General features: G+C 40.8%; 2 protein-coding genes across 5 annotated transcripts in view; one reads left to right on the plus strand and one right to left on the minus strand.

Annotated features, from left to right (window-relative positions):
* Positions 1–20,868, plus strand: part of wdr25 (WD repeat domain 25) — a 120,812-nt gene that overhangs the window by 22,872 nt on the left and 77,072 nt on the right. For 3 of the 4 annotated variants that reach the window (XR_015852945.1, XR_015852946.1, XR_015852947.1), the window contains exons 4-7: positions 3,340–3,470; positions 6,769–6,939; positions 7,355–7,495; positions 9,415–9,657. Coding sequence is in view for 1 of the 4 variants with exons in the window: in XM_088355120.1 (XP_088211246.1) it covers positions 3,340–3,470; positions 6,769–6,939; positions 7,355–7,495; positions 9,415–9,636 (665 nt within the window). In the remaining 3 variants the exon portion in view is untranslated. Of the gene's footprint in view, positions 1–3,339; positions 3,471–6,768; positions 6,940–7,354; positions 7,496–9,414; positions 9,820–20,868 lie in introns of those variants that run through there. The other variant, XM_088355120.1, reaches the window with a different exon arrangement.
* begain (brain enriched guanylate kinase associated) overlaps positions 13,443–20,868 on the minus strand; it is a 71,710-nt gene continuing 64,284 nt past the window's right edge. Inside the window, exon 7 of the mRNA XM_088355118.1 lies at positions 13,443–18,906. Within this exon, the coding sequence (XP_088211244.1) occupies positions 17,419–18,906 (1,488 nt within the window). The 3' untranslated portion in view covers positions 13,443–17,418. The remainder of the gene's footprint in view (positions 18,907–20,868) is intronic.

Genomic DNA, 20,868 nt, shown 5'->3' on the forward strand with positions numbered 1-20,868 from the left:
TGCTGCAGCTAAGCCAATTAAACTGGAAGCCGCAAATCCGCTCGATGTGAAAAACTTTAGATCGATGCAATCAAATTTTGCAGGGTGTTGTGTAGTCCACCATTAAGCAAAACCGTCCGCTCTATGGTTTATTAGTGTCCTGCATCCGTGGAAAACTTGATAGGAACATTGTGGAGCGAGCGGCTAGATTTTGGTTCTGTTTGCGTGCTTTGTTGTTTGTTTGAATTTAATGAGGAGACGTGGAGCCCTGAGGTTTGCTGCTTTGCATAGGCTCCGACAGGGGGGCCGCCACATCGTTTGGTCTTTATTATTAAACGCACCCTCTCAGTCATAATTTTATGCAAGCCATTCTAAGGTTTCGGTTTTGTTCTCCGGGATATTTTATTTGCCAGTTTAGATAACCCTGGGTTGTAAAAACATCCTGCAAAGTCACACGAACACAAATAAGGAAGCATGTGAAGCTCGCTTAAAGTAACAGTGTGTAATAATTGACCACTAGGGTTCTTTTAGCTTAGAATTGAGCTAAAGTGAGCGCATTCACAGAAGAAGCACTAAAATGCAACTGTTTGTGTGTTTTTGATGGGAAAAAACTTCACTTTTAAGCATTTTAGTTCTCTTGAGAAAAAAAATAAATCATATTAAACAAACAACCATTTCAGGGAGCTTTTAAAAGAAACGACCAATACTTTAACAAAATGATCTTTTGTTTTTTTGTCAGTTTTTACGATGCAGTCCAATATTTTTTTTTAACCAAATAACCTAACTTGGAGAAGTCATGTAAAGCATGTCATGTTTATTTGTATAGCCCTTAATCACAAAGAGTCTCAAAGGGCTGCACAGACCACAGATTATTGCAAACCACAGACTATTATGACACCATCCCCTGATCTAAAACCTAGATGAGGGCAAGGAAAAACTCCAAAACCTCAACATGAGGAAAATGAAGAAACCTTGAGAAGGGACCGCACATGAGGTGGTAATTTAAACAAAAAAACAACCTCAATTTTTAGGGTTGTACCCAACATAATGATTCAGACTATTTAGGAGCAGAGTCACCAGAATGTTAGCCCCCATAAGAACACCTTAATACCCTATAGTAGTTCTGAAAATAGCTAACCAGTGATGTATCATTGTGACTTTCTACAAAGTTCGATTAGTACCTGTCATGATCTTTCAGTCAAGTCACATTTATTCGTACAGCAGGTATCACAAAATGTCTTAAAGGACTGCACAGGCCACAAGTACACCATCTCCTGATTTAAAGTGGCCGATTAAGCCAATTTTTACTGCACTACCTGATAATAACATAATTATAGCATAATAATAACACCAGTTGTTACCTTAGAAATACAAATATCAAATATCAAACTGGTATTCCTTCACGCTAATCAGCAACAAAAAGGTAGCTTACAGCTTCAATGAGGGGTTGACCCCTTATCTAGTATAGAATAATAAAAATACTTTTTTTTTGCAGGAATCTTTCATATAAAAGAGTGAAAACGTTACACAATTTCAGGAAATATATAATTTTGGGGTCAGGTTGTTTATAACACATTGCAAACACACTAGAGAAATTACAATTTCAATTTCAATGTTCATTTAAAAAGAAATTACCCAATTTAGTAAATAATCTGTATATATATATATATATATATATATATATATATATATACATTTGGGGGATTCTAAACAACACAGAACAATTATTGAGAGCTTTTCTAAAACAAATTACACCTTTTCTTTGTGTGATATTAAAGGAAGTACCATATTTATTCGCGTTTAACGCGCACCCTGTCACGGTTTCCATGGCGCCCGTGTGGCGCCACCTGTGGCTCGTTGACGGATTAGCTTTCCTTCTATTTAAGCTCAATCTCACTCACCGTTGGTCAGTCCGTCAACGAACCTCTGCCCCGCAAGACGTGGGTTTTGTCCGCTTTCCTGCCTGCGTTTCCTGTCCGGTATCGTTCCCGTCTGTTTTTGTCCTGTTTATCATTATCTCCAGTTTTCGTTCCCGTCTTGTTTGTCCTGTTTGATTTCAATATCCTGTTTTTGATATCAATCCTGTCAGTCCCGTCCTGTCCGGTATCGACCCTATCTGTCCGATATCTGCTCGGGCAATTGGTATCGATCTCGTCGGCCTCTGGCTTCCTCTCACTCGACACCAGACTGCTGCCTAACGTGCATGGCTCCCCATTTCCCGTAAAATAAAAGATTTGTGTGAGAAACGTCATACATTTGGGTCCTCCTCCTGTTCCGGTTCATGACACATCCCTAACTTTTGTGGTTAAAAATTGGTATAACATCCGTTTCACTTTTTCTCTGACAGAACTTGCTATTGGATGCGATTTGAATCAAACCAGAGTCGCGACTCACGGCGCACTGAATCGTAACTACAGCGCCACCAGTGATAAGATGAGCCATGAAAAGGCATTAGATAATATCTCATCTCACCGTTTTTACTTTTGAAACGAAGGGCACTGTGAGTAAAAATAGTGTGATCATGGGATTAAATCGAAGGACTTTTTATCTGTTTCACTGGTCATCCAGTGATTAGGATTTGGCACTCTCACCGCCGCCACCCGGGCTCTATTCCCGTTGCAACCGATGTTTTGCGATTGTGGTCAGCGATATTTTCCGGCTAATCATTCATTTTACAAATATGGTAAAACCTTGTGTACAACACGCATCCGAGCTTTGAGTTCTTTTTGGGGGTACAAAAATGAGTGCTTTTTACACACATAAATTCAGTAGTCAATTTTGTTTGAAAACTGATTGCAGGTGGTTCAGAACAATACAACCAATTTTGTGTTTTTTTCCCCCATGCGAAACAATACATGGTATTGAGTCAAATCCACCTAAGTTTTTGATTGGGTCATAAATGTCATTGTGTAAGTATATCATTCTCAGCAAAGATATAGTAGTAAGAAACTCAATGTTGCATGCTTTTAATCTTTTTTTTATGTGTGGTTCTCCAACGTTGCCACAAGGATGTTTGCTAAAAATAAAACGACTCAAATGACACCCTTAAGCGGAATATTATTTTTGACATTGCTTCATTTAGAATGCCTTTTAAAGTCATCTGTCATTTAATTGAAGAAAAATATTAGGGAAACTTTTCTCTCCTCTAACTCAAATGACTTGAAAGGGGATTTGAAGCATGTTTCGTTCCCCGCGCTTTCATGTCAAAAAGCTGACACGCTAATAATTATCCACTTTGACTAGGTTCTGCATAATTCACGTCCGGCCCCCCGTTGATCAGAGACGCCAAGATGTATTATTAAAGAAAATACATTGATCTCCTTCTTCTCTCTCTTCGCCTTCCGTCTCTTTTGTGTGCAGGCCGGTGTGTCGTCAAAGCCGATAACCGGTTCAAGGTGATGTGCGCCGTCTCGCATCCCGCCTACCCTGAAGTGTTTCTGTGCGGAGGTTACAGTTCGACCGTCAACGCCTGGGACGCTCGCTCCTGCAAGGTCAAACATATTAACCTCCTCGCTGTACATCTATCATGTTTATTGACTCCGCTTCTGCCGTTGCGCTTTGACCTTTCCCAATCAAAGGCGTAGGGCTGTGAACACATCCCGGAGTCACCAGTGTTCAGCGCTTTACTTAAATACAGTAATTACCATATTTTCCAAATGATCAGGCGCACCGGATTATAAGGTGCATATTCAAATTTCTGGCCAACTTGGGGTTTTTTGGGTGTGCCTTTATAGTCTGAACACTACGGTAGTTACAGTTTCTAGTTACTTCCCTGTTTAGAAGGTACTGTATATACTTGCATTGAAGCAAAATCCTTAAGACTGCTCTAAAATATCCATCCATATATCTTCGGGGAGTGGGCAGGGGACACCCAGAACTGGTTGCCAGCCTGTCGCAGGGCACACAAAGACAGACATCCGCAGGTTTGAGAGCGTTCTTCATTCTTCTCTCTGATATTCGATCTACAACCTCAGTGGAACTGTTTAAATCTAGGCTTAAAGCACACTTATATTCTATGGCTTATGAATGACCTATATTTCACGTTGACAATATATAATGTATTATTTGTTATTGCAACATCCGTTGCACCCTGGTCATCCTGGAAGGAGGATGACCTCACGTGCGGTCCCTTCTTAAGGTTTCTTCATTTTCCTCATGTTGAGGTTTTTGAGTTTTTCCTTGCCCTCATGTAGGTTTTAGATCAGGGGATGGTGTAAAGATACTCTTTAGTTTGCAATAGATATGTGCAGCCTTTTGAGACTCCTTGTGATTAAGGGTGTCACAAATAAACATGACTTGACATCTCATTCGCTCATTCTCACCTAGGGACAATTTTTTAACCTAACATGCATGTTTTTGAAATGTGGGAGAAAACTGGAGTGCCCGGAGAAAACCCACGCAAGCGAGGGGAAAACATGCAAACTTCGTACAGAAGCTACTAAAAGGGGGCAGAAATATTGCAAGAGCAAGTTTATTCCACAGAGCAGTTCACAAAAAGAAATACGAGCTAGTGGTGAGCCATAGCCTGGAGCCAAGTGGGTAACATGAGTGGCTAGAGAACTAAACACTGGAAATTTTTTTTGTTGAAGATGGCAAGGGCTATATGGCTGAATAAAATAACTAATAGAGAAGCTAACAATAGCTACAGCGGCATGTGACAGCCTGCAGCCATGGTTAGAGAATAAAACAGTGGAGAAAAAGGACCAGATGCATTAATCACGGGACAGGAGACCATTACATGCATCGCTAATAGACTAAAGTTGGTCAAAGCAGATAGCAGGAGAAGCTACTATGAAGTCCAATAAAGGTTTGCAAGAGCAATCACTGAGAGACAAATCAAACTTTATTTACTCTAAACAGCAAACAATAGTCGCTAGCGGCGATTCAAATACTGCAGCGAAATAGTTAACACTAATGGCTAGAGAAGGAAATAGTGGGGGGAAAAAGGCAAAAGATGCCTGATCACGGAATTTCGAGACATTCAGTGCGTGTGCAGCTGTGGAACGCAAGTGAAACTTGCTTACTATTTGAATATTGTACTGTATTTTGAAACCACTAGCGGTCAGAATATAATAAACACAGTGGCTTTAAGGCTTCATAATATATTAAAACCTTGCAGGCTATCTCACTTGTTTTTTTATTCTGCTCTCATAAATTGTTCCAGCGACGCTCCAACCAAAATTGCTTTTAAGCTTAATGGACTGTATTATATGATAATCCCGTGCACTTATACACAATAATATTGCCGGCCCACAGTAAATGGAATTATTTCCCCAGCAGGTGTCGGAATTGAAAGCGGGTCCAGCAATCGGGTTTAGCGTCATACAGGATTAGCAGATGACCCCTGCTCCGTACTCGGCCCATTACGCTCAAGTGTTCGAATGAAGTCAAGTGAATTATTATTACTGCTAGATTTTTTCCATTCATTGGCCACATATGCAAGAGGTGGTTATTAGAAGAGAGCCTAATCAAGTAATAATACTGAAAGGATTGTATGTAGTTTATGTATGTAAGGGAAATTTCATTAAATATGCTCATATTGTAACCGGCAGATGTATAATTTCCTGTACAATGCCCAGAAAATTATCTTGTTTTTTTTTAAATCATAATGTATTTTTCTCGTACAGTGCAGAATATATTTCTGTATTAGATATTAATCCTTTACCTTTTTTAAGGATTTATTGTTTTAATTTTACTATATATTATATATTGTCTTTCTAGTGTAATGAAGAATATTTTTTACTAGTAAAGCAACCCTTAAAATGGGATAATGTAGTTAGTAGTCTATCTATCTATCTATCTATCTATCTATCTATCTATCTATCTATCTATCTATCTATCTATCTATCTATCTATCTATCTATCTATCTATATTTTATTATTTTAATTAAGAAAGTTTTAAAAAATATATATTTTTAACATTCTCACGAAAAAGAATAAAAAAATAATACTTAAAATGAACGAATAAATCTGAGATGACGAATTATATTTCTAATTTTAAGTATTATTTTTTTGTATTTTTTAAAAGGATGCAACGAGATATATTATCTGTCCACCATATGGACAATTTTGCGCATTTTCTGAAAATATAGTTTGGTTAAATAAATAAAATGAGCAAAATGTTATTTTTTTCCTCCTTATTTTAAGTATTATTTGTTATTATTATTTTACTAAAGAAAAGAAAATAATTCCATATATATATATATATATATATATATAAAATGTAAAATATTAAAAAACATGCTATCCATCATATCAGGCCATGTTGCATATGTAATGATTTTGAATTTGATTTAGAATAAATGCATTTAGCACAAGAAAAAACATTAGGTGAGCAAAATATTATGCCAATGGATGATTTTTTCTCATTATATATGTATTTTATTTTTCATTTTAGTAAAACATTTTTACAATGGGACATGTTATCTGCTCTGCAGCATATCAAACATTCATTTATTTATTTTATCCATCCATCCATTATCTGCACCGCTTATCCTCATTAGGGTCGCGGGGGTGCTGGAACCCATCCCAGCTATCTTCGGGCAGTGGGCAGGGGACACCCTGAACTGGTTGCCAGCCGGTCGCAGGGCTTATTTATTTTAATTTTAGTTAATAAACAGATTTGGTAAAACAAAGAACATTAAATGAGCACAATGTAATGCCAATAGGACAATAATGATTTATTTCCAGTCCATTATGTTGATCTGGGTCATGTTTCATGGTTTTCAGAGCGCTGTCTGTGTTTTCTGTATATATTTTTTGCAAACTGTTATTATTTTTTCCCCTTAGGTGGTCAAAATGTACAAAGCAGCAATCCAGCAGACTCTGGCCATTCTTTTCCTGAGAGACGGCCTGGATGTCATCACAAGCTCCGACTGTGTCAGCAGAGACTCTGCAGACCGAACCCTGATCGCTTGGGACTTTCAGACCACGGCCAAGATCTCTAACCAGATCTACCACGTAAGGCTGTTACTAGTAGATAAGCATAGCATTCGTTTCAGGACAATGATGGATATTTTCAAGAAGCTTCAAAATACAGCAAACCCCCCGGCATACTACATGAATTTGTGCTGAGTTGGGGATCTCAAAGTGAAATTGCTGTACAGAGGCGGATATAAACCTGGAACTTATTGCTTTTTTTACATTTTTCAAATGTCTATCATTTTTATTTGTTTGACTTGCACTGGAAGGAGAACCCCCAACTTAATTATACTATTGTATAATGACAATGAAGACCTTTCAATCATTCAGTAAACTAGACATGGTGGGGTCGCCGTATTCCAGGGGTCTACTGTATCTGCCTTTACTTTGTACTTTCACAAGATACAGTAGCTCAATTTCATGTATCAAATCGATTTACTGCTGATCTCACCAGGAACGCTACACGTGCCCCGGCTTGGCTCTACATCCGCAGGAGGATTTCTTCGTAGCGCAGACCAACGGCGACTACATGGCTGTTTTCTCCTCCCAGAGGCCTTACAGGATGAATAAAAAGCGACGTTACGAAGGACACAAGGTCAGGAAACGGGGCTGGCCTCAGGGGAGGAATCGCAGTGGCTTTAGCCCGGATCAATAGTATAAAACAAAACAAAACAAGTGATGTTGTTGGATGTACTTACATGCAATTAAAAGCCTGGAAAGGCAATGAGTGAGCTTTCATCACAAACACACATTAAGCGCTATTTGATATTTCCACTGATGATTTATCTTTTTGTCCCACATGATTTTATTTCTCAAGGCCCTGGCACGTATTCATATTTTTTTGTTGTTATCACAGTTCACTAACCCCTTGTCCACCAGGGTAGTAGGGGCACCACTTCCTATGGTGTGTCTATGGCAAGCACAGTCTGCTGATGCCCATCCCTATCCAGGCTGTTTTTTCGAGAAGGGGGTTTGCTCCCCTGCATGAAACAGATAGTACTGGTTTTCATGCTTACCAGTAGCAGGCGAAGCCTCCTCATCTGACTCAGATACAGGTATATTTAAAAAGGATTTTCTAGTAATTAGTAAAAGTAAACAAGCAAAATTGTCTGCCATCAACAAAATCAGATCATTTTACAGATTTCATTTTTCAACATTAATCTATAGTTTTTTTCTTGGTATTTTGGGATTATATCCATCCATTATCTGCACCGCTTATCCTCAGTAGGGTCGCGGGGGTGCTGGAGCCCATTCCAGCTATCTTAGGCCAGTGGGCAGGGGACACCCTGAACTGGATGCCAGCTAGTCGCAGGGCACACAGAGACGGACAACTCACTCGCTCAATCAACATCAATCACCGTTTAGCCATTAGTTTGTGCCCTCAAATTCTAACGCTCTTGGATCATGCAGCAAAACAATGATCCGAAACACCAGCAAGTCCACCTCTGTAAATGTAACTATAAATGTTCTGCATTTATATAGCGCTTTTCAAGTCAATGAAGACCTCCCAAAGCGCTTTACAATGTGCTTCACACTTTCCCTTTTACACACTAACTAACTGATAGCAGCGTCAGCCATGCAAGGAAACTACCTGCTCATCGGGGGCATTAGGGATTCAGTGTCTTGCCCAAGGACACTTGACATATAACTCAGAGGAGCCAGGAATCGAACTTGTGACCTTTTATTCCTAAGACGAACGCTTTACCTCCTGAGCTACTGCCTCTGAATGGCTAAAAAAAATAAAGGTTCTGGACTTGGTAGGTCAAAGTCCGGATTTAAATCCAATTCAAATGCCATGGTCTGACCTGAAACGGGCAGCTCATGCTAGAAAACCCTCCAATATGGCAGATTTGAAACAATTTTGCAAAAAAGAGTGGGCCAAAATTCTGCAACAGCATTTTGATAGACTCGTTACCAATTCTCGTAAACGTTTGATTTCTGTTCTTGCTGCCAAAGGTGGCCCAACTCCCGTTTCAGTTCAGGGGCCAATAACTTTTTCACATAGTGCTAGATAGGTTTGGATTTTTTTGGGCCTTAATAAATAGATCATTTTGAAACTCCATTCATCCATCTATTATCTGCACCGCTTATCCTCAGTAGGGTCGCAGGGGTGCTGGAGCCCATCCCAGCTGTCTTCGGGCAAGGGACACCCTGAACTGGTTGCAGGGCACAGAGAGACTGACATACAATTCACTCGCTCATTCACACCTAGGGACAATTTGGACCGGCCAATTAACCTGACATGCATGTTTTGGAAACCAGAGTGACTGGAGAAAACCCACACAAGCATGGGGAGAACATGTAAACTACACACAGGAAGGCTAGTAAATGGATATGATACCATGACCGCAGAACTGTACCGCAGGCGCGCTAACCTCTCAGCCGCCATGCCGCCATTTTGAAACTGCATTTTGGATTTCATTTAGTTGTTTCTGTGTGTTATGAAAATCGATTTGATGATGAAATAATTTTTTACGGCACTGCAAATTGATATCATTTCCCTTAAATTCCTAGGTGGAAGGATACGCGGTGCAGTGTGAATTTTCTCAGGACGGAACAATTTTAACATCCGGCAGCTCCACCGGCTCTGCTCACTTCTACGACTATCACAACGCTCGACCAATTCGCTCCCTGCAAGCGCACCACGGACCTTGCCTGTGTGTTTCGCAGCATCCCGTCCTGCCCGCCACTGCCGCCACTTGCGACTGGGCCGGCGAGATAAAAGTGTGGCACTGAATATGGAACTTGAAATTTTAGGTAGGTGAAAACTAGAAGCCGAGCTACACCATATCTTTTTACTCATTATCTAGAAAAGCAAAATTCTCTTTGTTCCGTGATGCGTCTTTGTTCTCAGTAGCTCTGATTTGACATTTCCCATAAAATCTCAGCCAGGGCGAGAATAAAGTCAAATAAATCACACACATTTTTCAACTCTTGTCATCTTTAGTCACAAATGATACTTGTCAACAAAAGAGCAAACGGTTGTGATATTTTACTGAAATTCCAGAGTTTTTAACTCATTCACCTTAATAGACATCTGTAGACCTGATTTCTGTGTTTTACAGGGTTCGTACGGGTGATTGTAATCCTTGGAAATGCTTGAATTTTAATTTTGTGTTTTCAAGGTTTGAAAAGTACTTGAATTTTGGGTGAAGTGCATGGAAATGCTTGAAATCAATGCCATGTTTCTGAACAATTCTGCCTAAAAATGAGGCTATCACTTCTTACTGGTGGCTTCATTTCGCCATTGCATTACTGACCTCGTGATTAATGGCAGTTCGCATTAGTTTGTATGGCATTGTCCTATGAAGCGCTATCGCCCTCTACGGGTTGCGCCCAAGAGGACAGGTGTATGCTACACCTAAACAGAGCACTATCAAATGTGTATTAGTGATAGAGTTATGTATCAATTATGGACATTTATCAAAAAATGGAGGTAGTGTTTCCCAATGGTAACTTGAAATGAGAAGAACTTCCTGCAACTGATAATGTAAGCTACATATTACCATCATTTTTAGCCATCACCTATACGGGGAGAGCTTTGTCCCAAAAATATTTTTGTTTGTTCTGGCATATGGAAATTGCAGATATATTTGTGCATCTGCAAAATACATGATTACCGCTGGATTTCTTCTTTTAATGGTACTGGAGAAATTACAAAACTGGATTTGAACGTCTTCGAAAAAGTGCTTGAACTTGGTCATGAAAAAGGTGTAAGAACCCTGGTTTTACCCTGGTTGCCGTTTATGGTCATCATTCAGATTCAGATTCAGATTCAGATCTACTTTATTGTCATTCTAGTACACGTGTATACAGAACGAAATGTCGATAAATCTGACCCGCACAGTTTCCTCGAATGTACAGATATAAGTAAAAGTTGTATTGTATTATGGCTACGTATAGTATTTTACCATACCATAGTGCCGATAGTGCAAGAGGAGTAGCTAACCAGATGTGCAAAATGGGCATTCAGGTTAACAAGTCAGGTAAACAGTAACATTAACACTGTAACAGTAACGCTGTAAGTACAATAGTGCAGAGAGCAAATGTGCAAGGAGTGGCAAGCTATAAAGAACTGCCAGTAGTGCAAAAAGTCAGATTAGCAGCCGTTATGATTTAGGTTAACTATATGTTAGATTGACCATTTAACAGTCTAATGGCCAGGGGGACTAGACTACTGCGGAACCTGGTGGTCCTGCACCGCACACTGCAGTACCTCTTCCCAGAGGCTAGCAGAGTGAACAGTCCATGATGGGGGTGAGAGGGGTCCCCGATAATGTTCTTAGCATGGGATAGGCAGCGCTTCTGGCCAATGTCCTGAATGGAGGGAAGTGTAGTCCCGATTATTTTCTCTGCTGTCCTCGTTACCCTCCTCACACTACCCCAGTCGGTAGCGCTGCAGCCTCCACACCACACAGAGATACAGCTGGTCAGGATACTCTCTATGGTGCCCCTGTAGAATGTGATGAGGGAGGGTGGGGGCAGGTGGGCTCTCCTCATCCTCCGCAGGAAGTACAGGCGCTGCTGTGCCCTCTTAACCAGTGATGCAGTGTTCACGGACCAGGTGAGTTTGTTTGTAATGTGCACCCCTAGGAACTTGATACTGCTGACAACCTCCACAGCCTTGTTGTTGATGCAAAGTGGGGCATGGTTGGGCTGGTTTTTCCTAAAGTCGACAATGATCTCTTTAGTTTTGTCAACATTCAGGACCAGGCTGTTGTCCCTGCACCAGGCCACCAACTGCTCCACCTCCTCTCTGTAGGCCAGGTCGTTGTCGTCCCTGATGAGGCCCACCACTGTTGTGTCGTCAGCATACTTCACGATGTGGTTTGTGGCGGACCTAGGGACGCAGTCGTGTGTCATCAAGGTGAACAGCAAGGGGCTCAGGACACAGCCTTGGGGGGAGCCCGTGCTGAGGTAGATGACATCTGAGATGTTCTGACCCATCCGCACTGATTGGGGTCTGTCACTGAGGAAGTCCAGCAGCCAGTTCCGCAGGGGGGTGTTGAAACCCAGGAGTCTCATTTTGTCTACCAGATGTTGTGGGATGATGGTGTTGAATGCTGAACTGAAGTCCAGGAACAGCATCCGCACATGGGTGTTCTTCTCCTCTAGGTGTGTCAGGCTCAGGTGAAGCGCAGAGGAGATGGCATCCCTGGTGGAGCGGTTTGTCCGGTAGGCAAACTGAAAGGGGTCGAATGAGGAGGGGAGACTGGAGGTGATGTGCTCTTTAACCAGTCTCTCAAAGCACTTCATTATCATCGATAGAGATGTATTTCAGTGGAGGAGGTGAGTTTTGATGCTCTTCTTCAAGTGTGGTAGTCACACATTGATCTGCCCCTTTTACAAGAATTAATTACCTCACAGCAAGTCTAAATGGTAAATGGTCTGTATTTAAATAGCACTTTTCCAGTCAATGACCTCCCAAAGCGCTTTACAATGTGCTTCACACTTACCCATTCACACACACACTCACACACCAATAGGGAGTCAGCCATGCAAGGCGCCTACCTGCTTATTGGGGGCATTAGGCATTCAGTGTCTTGCCCAAGGACACTTCGACATATAACGCGGAGGAGCCGGGAATCGAACCTGCGACCTTTTGATCCCAAGACGAGTCTATTTTTGCTATATATTTGTATAGTAGATGGTAGATATATTTTATTATATATATATATATATATATATATATATATATATATATATATATATATACTCAATTTTATTGTAAGAAATATAAAATAACATTTATTTTTAAAATGAGAAAAGGTATTTACCAGTGGCAAAAGAAAATCGTATTATTATTATTGTTATTTTTTAATTTTAATAATTTTACTCACATATTTTTACCTATTTTCAGTTTTTTTTCCAGTTTGATTTAAATGTATGTTTCTTAAAATTGTGCTCATAGTAAAATTCAATATCATTTTTCAGACAAAAAAATACCTACCAGTGGCGCAAGAAGTAATTATTTTAATTTCTGTTCCTGTTTTATTTGTAATCTTATTTTACTTAATTAATTTTTTCAATTTTACTTTTTTTTGCAAAAAAAAATCTTCAAAATATCATTTTATATTTTTTCTAGTAAAATGTGCAAAATAATTTTTTTTTCTTGTTTTTTTCTTTAAACCCAATCCAGTTTTTTTACAATAATTATGTTAATAACATTGGACCAAGAAATTTATATTTGACTATATTTGTTCTCTTTTTCATATCTTCAATTCATCTTTCTCAAAATCTTATTTTACATATTTTTTTTGCAAATTATTTTCGATAAAACAAGGCAAAATAGCAAAACCAACTACCAGAATGCCAAGAACACTTTACTTAGAATAATGAATATTTTCCTTTTTTTGTGCACCTGATCGCATTTTGTGCTTTTGTCAGGCGCAGTTGTTTTCTGCCCCTGCTGAGAAAATTTGCCATTCAGAAATGGCTTATTTAAATAGACTATTTTCCCCCAGATAGCGATGCTAAAGCTAGTTAGAAATTAATCTCATCAGTCAAAACTTTGACATTCATGGATGAATAAAGCATATGAATTCTGGCATTTTTCCCAACACTCATCTTTATTAAATAAATACAGCAAAAATATATAATCATGCATCAGACAGACATGTTCACATTCTGTTTTTACTAAAGAGGTAGGACCGCACAGACCCATCTCAACTTCCTTATTGGTCTCAACATTACATTCATAAATAAAACAATACCTTTTCTGTCTTTATTTTTATAATTCCAAAAAATGCCATCTATCTGTTCATTAAATTTGTTCAAAGGTTTTATCCGGTTTCACCTGTAACCACTCCTACTAAATGAACACAAGATCGGATCATTTTACAGGTTCATGGGAAAAATCAATACAAATAAATTTCAAGACAATTAAGATAGTAGAAATGCTATTGTAATCCAAAACAGTTGAAGCCTGCATTAGCAATTAAGGGAGAGGTAGAAACAAGATGTTAAAAAAATTATTTGAATATTACCTACAAGCATAAAAGGATAAACTCAAACCGAGAATGTTTTTAATACAGTGAACCCTCCTATACTGCGGGGTTACATTTCAGATATAATCCATGATAGGTGAAATCCATTTTTGGGCAAGTACTGTAGACCGCCGGTACTACCAAATACGCTACAGGAAATACTACTTTTGTATAATATAGGTGTATATGATTAACATTATAAACAAATATACATGGAAAGGAACATTTTTATTTTATTTGCCATTTGTGGACAAGTGGAGTAGCAGGTGGATGCACTGGCTGTAAAACTTTAGCTTGCAAGGATTGTCATTTCCTTAGAAGATTTTCTCGCTTTAATCACCTCTTTTTTATAATAATACCCGAAATTATCGGTTTTGGACGTGCAATGTACCGAGGCTAGCGATTTGTGTGGCCTCTTCATATTTTTGGTAATTGGAAGCTTTTTTCCCCATGGTTATCATGTTTCTGCTTCTCATTTTATCATTACTGCAAATCTTGGGACCCATAACTACAGTACCAAAATACAGTATTACCTCCCTGACTTGCCAAAATCTTTACAAAGCACACAAGATTCTGAACTGAATGAATGAGGAGAGAGGCATTGTGGAAGGGAGTTTAACCAATAGCATATCTCTATTTTTATAACGCAAACCAATAGCAGGCCAGCATTTTATGACGTCGACAAATAGCTGGCAGGCATCTTGGAGACGTAACTCGCCATTACGCACAAATACAGTTTCGTTTTTGGGTACGCGACATATCTTGTTCTCGTCATATAGTTGAGGATAACCTTACAGAGGGGCTTAAAAACATCTTATCCTTAATCGTAAGGTGAAAATGCCGTAAGGCGGGGGCGCCGTATCCGGGGGGTTTACTGTACTATACAATTAAATACCTTTGATGGCGACATTTTTAAGACTCTTGAAATTGAAAGAGAATTTCAATGTATGTAACATTAGTTTGGCAAGCTGTTTTAATGGAGAGAAATAGAGAGACTGTTTAGCCAATCAGAATGAAGAACACAATGCAAATATAGGAAAAAGTAAAGCGCGTTATAGCGAGGGTTCACTGTAACTAAAATCATTTGGTCTCCGATTTTTTCACACAAGGGTGTTTCTAAGCCTATTGGAAGCCCGTTTCCGTACGCCACGATTCCGTATGTCGCGGAATTAGAAAATAATGACTTACAAACTGAAAATAAAGAGAAAACCCATTAGAATAATGACGAAAGTCGTGATCTCATTATTTAGCAACAGCCTTAATGTACAACGCCTAATTGGGCACTATCGGTTGGCACACTTGGTTGCATTTTACGTTTTTTTATTTTTTTTACACAATTCCGCCTGTCGTACATCTTGTTAAATCCACTTCATTGTCAGGCCGTAAAGCTCCTAAATGATACAAAACCAACGGGAAAAAAACGACGCGTTATCCTCTTCCTGTTCATGCCTAAAAGGAAGAAGACACTAAAGTATCAGCTATACAATATTTACACTCACTCTATTTCTTTAAAGTTTTGCCTCTCTATATGAAATTAAGGCAACTAAACACAGTTTGTGGATTGTGCAATACAGCATCACATTTACGGATCGAAATTTGTGTATACATAAAAGACTAAATCTCGTTAAAATTTTTGCTACATGCATCTGAACTATTGCATTCTTTTTAGGGTGTGTTATACTTTACTTCACTGTCTTGATGCATTTGTTTGCTATACGAGCACTCTATTGTCTTTGAAACGAATACAGTATTCCCTCGATTTTTGCAGTTAATCAGTTCCATATAAATCAATTTACTTGGGCACGTTACCGAGGACAAGCAGTTTCCCTTATCCGGGATATTTTCATGCAGCAAAGCACTGTGGGACTTGTATTATGAAAAGAATGATCAGCGTGAACTCTGGTTTACCCGCTTAAAAAAAAAAGCATCATGTGCATTGGATGATTTCTCTGGATGATTTCTATTTTATTTTCTACTTCCACAAACTTGTATGGTGGATGCCACAGTTGAATCTATCCATATGTAGTGTAAGTCTATGTTCCTGGCAAACGATGTACTAGCACAACTTGTAAACAGACTGTGCGCAGTAAAACAGTGCACTTTGGAGCAAACGAGTACGATACTTGATGATTTTAGTGAGTGACATGAATGAAATATTTTTATTTAAAGAGACACTGTCTAATATTTGTCCACTAGAAGTTGGATTGTGTAGTGTAACCGTAAACAAGGAAGGTGACAAACTATGGAAACTCAAATCGACCAAATCGCGCAGTTTTTCCATTTCATTCTTTTGTCCGGCCTTTCACAAGGTTTTCGATGGTACCAGTGGGCAGTCAGATGGCAGATAAGAGTATTTAAAAAATGCACATTTATATGTTTTTTTGTTATGAATGAAGTTTTACAACTAAGTGGTAAAACATAATGCAGAGTGTCCCTTGTGTAATTTTAGCCCGTCCAGTCCTTTGAGACAATTTGTGATTAAGGGATGTACAAATAAATTTGACATGACTTGACATTAATATCAAAAGATAAATGCAGACGCTAATGTATGTCCTACATTAGGGCAGCATGGGGGCGCAGTGGTCAGCGTGTGTGCGGCACAGTTCTCAGGTCATGAGATCGGACCTCCTGTGTGGAGTTTGCGTGTTCTCCCCATGCTTGCGTGGGTTTTCTTCGGGCACTCCAGTTTCCTCCCATATTCCAAAAACATGCATGTCAGGTTGATTGGCTGGTCCAAATTGTCTCTAAGTGTGAATGAGTGAATGGATGGTTGTATGTCTCTGTGTGCCCTGCGACTGGCTGGCAACCAGTTCAGGGTGTCCCCTGCCCACTGCCCGAGGATGGCTGGGATGGGCTCCAGCACCCCTGCGACCCTACTGAGGATAAGCGGTGCAGATAATGGATGGATAATGGAAATGCAGAAGCTACTATAGGTCTATTTGCGTTATGACGTCGCTAAGTAGTTGTTTGCTCGTAAACGACATGTACACAGCAATACTCTTTTGCCACTAAACATGTAAATTATTCATTTTGATTGGTCCAATCATTGACCACTAAACAGAAGGCAATTCTCTGATTGGTTTGGGTGTAATGGGGCTTGTAAAGTGACGCTGTATATTTCCCTATACATGCTTAATAGTGATTGAGATATAAGTTTTATGAGTAGAAGAATCAAGTTCTTGCTGGTTTTATTTACACTTTTCCGTATCAAAGTTTTCAGCACAAAGCACAGTACGTCCACGGTCTGTCTTGCTGAAGGTAGTTTCATCCCTGTGGCTTTGAAGATGAATACATCAGAAAGCCACCAAATTGCTACACCAGGTCAGCTAGCTAGGGGCTACACTTTAATAGGACATACATTAGAAAAAATGTTGCAGACCAAACATGCCTTGGCTAGGATACATAAAACACTAAACATCCTTGTCACGCACAAAGTATGCTGCAGAGAACATTTGGGACAGTACAGTACAGAAGGCTAGTTATCATCATCATCATCATCATGCATAAAATGACGAGCTCCCTTCTCGCTGCGTCAGTTGAGTAGCGTGCCGTAAAGCTGCGCCTTGGTCAGACTGTCCTTCCTGGTTAGCCCGGTGCTGCCAAATTTTTGGTATCTCGGAGAGGTCTTCTTGGGGAGCGCCGGGACAACGGCGCTCAGGGCAGAGCTTGAGCTGGGGCGAGGACGGATGCTGGGCCTGGGGCTCGGGTAATGCTGAAGACTGGAGGCTTCCAAAGGGCTTTGGTGTAAGGACTCGGCAGAGCTTCCCGGACTCAGATTGACGTAGTCCTTCTTGGAGCGATCTTTCTCTTTCGAACTTCCTGAGTGCAGCGAGGTGTCCAGGTCGCCGTCCTTGGCCCGATGCTTGCCAGAGTTCTTTTTCTGTTTGCGGGGCTCCGCCAGCGGATGTTTGGGACTGCGGCCTGGCGAAGAGGGACCCATCCCGAAGCGCTGGTCCAGCACTTGGCTGTGGAAGACTTCATCCCCGTCTTGGAAGCTGCTGTAGAGAGATTCCTTGGTCTTGCTTGATGGTCCCACAGCGTAGTGGCACTCAGAAAAACTGTAAGGGGAGCCTCGCCCCGTCAGGTTACGATAGGAAGATGAGAACGCATTGACGTCTTCCACGCTCAGTTGTTTCCATCGGTTGCTGAGCTCGTCCTCTTGGACGTGGATCTGAGCTCGGCTTTCTAGTGTCGCCCCCTGCCCTAACCCAGTTGTGGATCCCATGCTGTGAGAAGAGGCTAGACGAGGGCTACTGGAGTGGTAGGGTTCACTGAAACAAGAACCCGTCCTTGTGTATGCTGGCGAGGCTCCCTTCTGCGGGCTCCTTGAAGTGACAATGTGCTGAATGCTGTTGGACTTTGGGAAACCTGAGCCGTCTTTGTCATAGGAAGACATACTGCCTCCATCTCGCCAGTCCATATACAAACCCTGGTGGGACGTAGATAAAGTGCTACTGGCAGTGTGTCCGCCCCCACCCGCTACACCCCCCTTGTCATCCGAGGCAAGGCTGAAACTGGAGTAGGAACTTGAGGCAGGGAGGCTTCCGGCGCTAAAGTCTTCGTGGTGGCGGAAGGACGAAGGCGGCTCATGGTGGGAGAAGTTACCAGAATGGTAGGCCTCCTCATCCGGGTTGCTGTCCGTGGAGTTCTGGGCATGGAGCTGGAGCAAAGTCGTGCCGTGGAGGTCAATGCTCTGACGGCGGTCCATATCTTGCCACCGCTCAGGGCAGTAGAGTGCTGTATCGCTGCAGTACAGGTCGGAGGTCTTTTGCGCAACTCTACGGTTGAAGTGATCATTACTTCCTGGTTCGGCCAGGGATTGTCCGTCCTGTGGGTGTGGGCTCGGAGAGCGTGTAAGAAGGCAGCTGTTCCCCGGTTCTGGTTTCTCCAGGAGTTTGGCAATGATGGCTGTAGGCACAGCGTCGGAGTAATTGGAGTGGCACATCGCCATGGTGGCTTCACTACCCTGATTGTGTTTCTCTATGTGGGAACTGATTCGTTCCTGGAAGTCCAATGGGAGCTGAAACACAAAAACATAAAACTAGAAATTAAAGAAGCTTATTATGTCCAATGTTTTTGAACAAATATTGAAAATAACAATTAGAACTATCTTTATTGTCATTGATTACAATGATGAGTCATTTATGATGTCGGCTCTGCTACAGTAGCGCGAGACAGCAATGTTTTCCAGCAGATTGATCAGATTATTTTCTGGACTGTGTTTATGACTGAATTGTTTTCCTGTCTGCTGCCGTGCACCCAGCATAACACACGGTGATTCCGACGTCAGTATGGTCTCCACTCTGGCGATGGAAGAGAAGAATACCAGCAGCTTCTTTTCGGAGTGTCTTCTACAGGCCGAGGAGTTAAATATATTGAGCTCTTCTGCTCTGTTATACCCTTTTCCACTCATGAGATCTACAGGGACATTGTTGAAATTGAGCTGCGATGTGTACTTTATCGGTCCGCCTGGTTAAGAATTTTGTGCAAAAAAACCAAAGCTCTCGATTCACCGGTCTATTTACACAGCTTTCCTCACCTATGGTCAGGAGTTGTGGGTCATGACCAAAAGCACAAAATCCTGGAAACATGCGGTTGAAATGAGTTTTCTCTGCATGCTGGGTGAGATGCTCGGTCATCCGAGACATCCATGCTGAGAAAAGCCAGCTGGGGTGGCTCAGGCATGCAGTTTCAATGCCTCCAGGGTCCCTCCCTGGTGAGTTATTCTGGACATCTCCCACCTGCAACAGTCCCTGTGGTCGACCCATGACATGTTGAAAAGACTGTCCCTAGGCTGTCCCTGTTGGAGGAGCTGGATGAAGTCTCTGTGGAAGAGAAGTCCTTGCTTCCCTGCTGAGGCTGTTCCAAAATAGATGCTTCAAATTAAACTCCCCTATGAAGTCAAATTTATTTAGCAGCGTTTTGTAAAAGTGAACGCATAGTACCTTTTGAGGATTTTTCTTTTTGCTTATTGCTTCTCCTTTAGGACTTGTATTTTCTTCCACCCGGTCAAAAAAGTAATTTTTTTCTTGCGCAGTCTGGGCCTGCTCTTGTTTTCTCAGGGGACTGGTTCTACTTTGCCCCTCCTAATGAACTTGTCAAGAAACTGCTGAACACAACATCTATTTATTTTGTGTATTTGTTCCCCACTAAAATTCTGCTCCCTTTTTATACCGGAAATAATTCTATTCATGGTTCACTGGGTACTTTTACATGCAGGCAATAATCCGATATTCCTATTTTGTAAACCTGTATAAGCAAGCCTAATAGTCAGATGAAGGTCTTAGTCTGTATTTCTTTTTCCAATTTTGGGGTTAGACATTTCATTTACCTGTGCATGCATATGCGTTTGAGGATTCAGATTGCATATGCGTACACGCCGTTTACCTCATCTGGGAAAGTTTTATGCCTCAAAGAAATGCGGGATTTGTAGTACAGGGACGAATAATACATGTAAACCTCGGATTACTTGCTAAAAAGCCTTCTGTTTAATGGTTAATTTCTCTGGGATGTTTTAGTTTTATTCTCTACCCCCGCAGTGAAAATGCTACGGGTTTATGTATCTTTGAATTGTCACTGTCACAGTTGTATCCATCAATATATATAGTGTAAATCTGTGATTTTGACTATCCACCTACAAGTACATCTTGTAAACACACGGCATGCAGCAATGGTGCACAGAATTTTGTTGAATTCGGTGAGTGGCACAAATCCTCTCTATCTTTATCCTTTTTGTCAAAAGTTAAATGCGCCTTGTAATTGGAATACTCCAGAACACCAGGATTTGGGGTTATTTGTATGTTTGTCTGCATGTTAACAATTCACTCGGATTGCTCCAGAAATGCAATATTCCGTTTCCAATCGGATCATTGCCTGCATTAAAATGTCGTCACTGTCTTACCATCTCTCCTCAATCACCATTTTGTTCTCTGTGGCTATTCCATCTGGGGGGGTGTCAGTCGGATTCTCCAGCCTTAGCAAC

This window comes from Urocampus carinirostris, chromosome 15 (assembly GCF_059441175.1).
Source record: "Urocampus carinirostris isolate Australia breed hairy pipefish chromosome 15, RoL_Ucar_1.0, whole genome shotgun sequence".
Lineage (NCBI taxonomy): Eukaryota > Metazoa > Chordata > Actinopteri > Syngnathiformes > Syngnathidae > Urocampus > Urocampus carinirostris.